The following is a 2,768-nucleotide window of genomic DNA, read 5'->3' as shown; positions in this document are numbered from 1 at the left end:
GTTAAGGGCATGGCCCTCTTGTCAGGTCCAGTGTTGGACTGATCAAAAGTTCAGACTATCAGACCCGAAGAAAATAGCGAATATAGGCGAATTTTTTTTGCGGGTAAAATTTAGGCGAATTTGAGAGGCACCTAAGGGCCAGCCAAGAACACTGGCCATAGGCTGAATCAAATAAACCACGGGCGCATCAAAATGCAGCAACTCGTGTCCGGACACATTAACCTTTCCATGTTCAGAACTCTGGTCTCAGTGAAAGCACGAAATTCATCTTCTGCTGATGGACTGAAACTTTCAGCAGAATAACTCAAGTGCTCAACTCACTGCAGCTAAGAGAATGCCATGGAATAGTGGCCATTGTCAACGCATTATTACAGACTAATGTTCAAGCAGTTTCGGGTGTACATAATGGTGATGCCAACGTTGAAATGGTTTCCTACTAAACCAAAGCTGGGTTTTCCTGAACCCATATTTCAACAATTCAACTAAACTACTAAAGGAACCGAGTTCTAGTGCCATGGCGTCCAAGGCGGCGACACTTCCGACGAGGTGGACATGAAGGAGACTTCTAGGTGTCCTGGCTCTGTTATCTCTCTGCTATGCATCGACATCCGCGTACTGCAGCGCCATGTAGGCTGACACTTCCGACGAGGTGGACATGAAGGAGACTTCTAGGTGTCCTGGCTCTGTTATCTCTCTGCTATGCATCGACATCCGCGTACTGCAGCGCCATGTAGGCTGAGTTGGCAGAAAAGGTGTTAAGCAGTTAGGCATCAGGTGTCACAGGTACCGCAAGAAATTTAAATAAGAAGATACTAGAAAAGAAAGCTGATGTACAAAACCTCAAAACAATGTAATGTGTTGTGGGATAGAACCTGAATTTTGTCCACACATTACTCGAAACAGTTACAGTAGGCTAAAAAACAGAAATCATTCATTATCTTTTCTGTCAAGCTGAACTAGGCAGACCGAACTGATTTGGGTTTTCAAGTTCAGAAGTTTTCCACTAGCGGCATACAAAAGTTCAGTGCATCGAATTGAAGAACTAAACCATCTGAGCCAATAATTTCCATATCAAAGATCAGTGTGGATTTTTGACTGATGAAATGATTTCCTCCTCGACAAACAACTAGCTTCAGACAACCTTCTAGCATAATGTGGTGCCTGTTGAACGCCTACTGATCTGATTGAGCAACTTACAGCAGTTCAGAGTTCAGACTAACTGAAACAGAATAGCCGCAAAAGTTTCAGCAAAGTGTTTTTCAGACTACCAGTTTTGAACTCTGTTTTCAGATTAGCACTCAACTGACATCAAACCCATAATATCCGGACAAGTGGAGAAGAGTAGGATATGGAGGGGCTCTCACCAGGCGACCCGACGATGACGACGATGATGTGGAGGGTCTCGCCGCTGCGGGGCAGATCGACGACCAGTGGAATAAGCCGGCCATCATGCGTGGGCAAGCACATGACGAGGTCGGCGACCTCCAGGTCCATGATTGCGAGGTCGCCCAGCCGCGTAGCCAGCTCGCTCCTCAGGCGGAACACGGACCTCCCCCCGAACACGAACGTGCCGTGGGTGATGAGGCCCCCGTGGATGTCCGGCCACACGTACATGATCATCCGCGGCCGCAACAAGAGGTCGGGAAGCTGCAGTTGAGTCGCAAAGAAAGCGCAAATTTCAGATGAGGAATCCAAAGAAAGCGCAAATTTGGCAAGAACAGAGCCAAGAATTGCTCCCAGGCGATTGAAATTAACACGATTTGCATATTCCGATGCATGTTAACGATATTCAAGAACCCAATTCGCGCAAATTCTGGAAGAATCAAGAAGCAGACATGGCGGACTCACCGGAGACGGACGTGGAAGGCGAGGCATGATCTCCCTGGCGGGGATGACCTCCACGACCCAGTGCATCATCGTGCTGATGTTGTTGATGTCGTCGATGTGGTCGACGCTGACGCCGTTCTTCCAGCGGCGGTACCTCCCGTTGGCGCGGAGGTTGCCGCCGTTGATGTGGTTGAGGAAGAGGTTCTCCATCTGGACGGCCTGCCAAAGCATTAGATCCACCTCCGAGTGAAAGTAGTTGCGCTGCTCGACGCGGCGCCCGCGGTGGCCGCGGCGCGCCGGCGCGGCCGTGGCGGCGAGGTAGCCACCGTAGGCGGCGCTCTGGAGGAGCAGGTACTGGCCCTGGTACAAGTGCACCGCCCAAGCCACGTTCATCGACGCGCGGAGCCGGCGGAGGGAGACGCCAAGCCCGTCGTCGTCGGCGTGCAGGTACGTCCCGCGCCCGCGGCTCCGCAGCCGCACGTGCTGGCCGTCCTGGAACAGCTCCATCGGTCGCCGGTGAGTCGGTGACGCTGGAGAGCAGAGGCGCGCGGTGGAGAGGTGGGGATGGTGAGTTCTTTGTTTCTTGGCGCTCCGGCGACGAAGAGAAGATGGGAAGCCAAGAAGCGGGAGCTGTTGGTTGGGACGGTTACGATGGGCGCCAAGCCAGAGTATTTCAAAGGTGGCCTGACGCCGTCGCCGTGCTCACCTTTCGGCAGTAGGTGGGCTATTGGGCCGTGCCTAGGAAACGTAATACCTCTCTGCTTCTCAGTTAAGCTAAAAAAGCTCCCCTCAAAAAAATGCATTAGCGCTAAAAAAAACTGTGACGGCTGAGGAATTTTTTTTAAAAAAAACTGTGACGGCTGAGTAACACAGAATGTTTGCCTAAAAAAAGTTAAGCTAAAAAAACAAAACTGTTTTTCGCTAATTTTCTAGGGGTTACC

The 2,768-nt window shown here is 51.0% G+C and overlaps 1 protein-coding gene across 1 annotated transcript; it reads right to left on the bottom strand.

Moving 5' to 3' along the window:
* Positions 1-275: 275 nt before the first annotated feature.
* On the bottom strand, positions 276-2,456 carry LOC123172839 (uncharacterized). Its single transcript, XM_044589740.1, has 3 exons — positions 1,849-2,456; positions 1,365-1,647; positions 276-735 (listed from the first exon to the last, which is right to left on the bottom strand). Exons 1-3 carry the CDS (start codon positions 2,332-2,334, stop codon positions 698-700), a joined length of 807 nt encoding a protein of 268 aa, XP_044445675.1. The 5' UTR covers positions 2,335-2,456; the 3' UTR covers positions 276-697.
* Between the last annotated feature and the right edge of the window lie 312 nt (positions 2,457-2,768).

Source organism: Triticum aestivum, unplaced genomic scaffold, assembly GCF_018294505.1.
Source record: "Triticum aestivum cultivar Chinese Spring unplaced genomic scaffold, IWGSC CS RefSeq v2.1 scaffold58054, whole genome shotgun sequence".
In the NCBI taxonomy this organism is placed as follows: domain Eukaryota; kingdom Viridiplantae; phylum Streptophyta; class Magnoliopsida; order Poales; family Poaceae; genus Triticum; species Triticum aestivum.
Note: the sequence above shows the minus strand (reverse complement) of the source record. Positions and strands in the feature narration are given on the sequence as shown.

Bases quoted from the DNA above. Each gene is read 5' to 3' on its own strand.
- LOC123172839 (XM_044589740.1), bottom strand. From the start codon at position 2,334: ATGGAGCTGTTCCAGGACGGCCAGCACGTGCGGCTGCGGAGCCGCGGG. The intron at 1,648-1,848 runs GTGAGTCCGCCA...ACTCAACTGCAG, and splicing joins GCCTTCCACGTCCGTCTCCG to CTTCCCGACCTCTTGTTGCG. The intron at 736-1,364 runs GTGAGAGCCCCT...CTGCCAACTCAG, and splicing joins CGTCATCGTCGGGTCGCCTG to CCTACATGGCGCTGCAGTAC.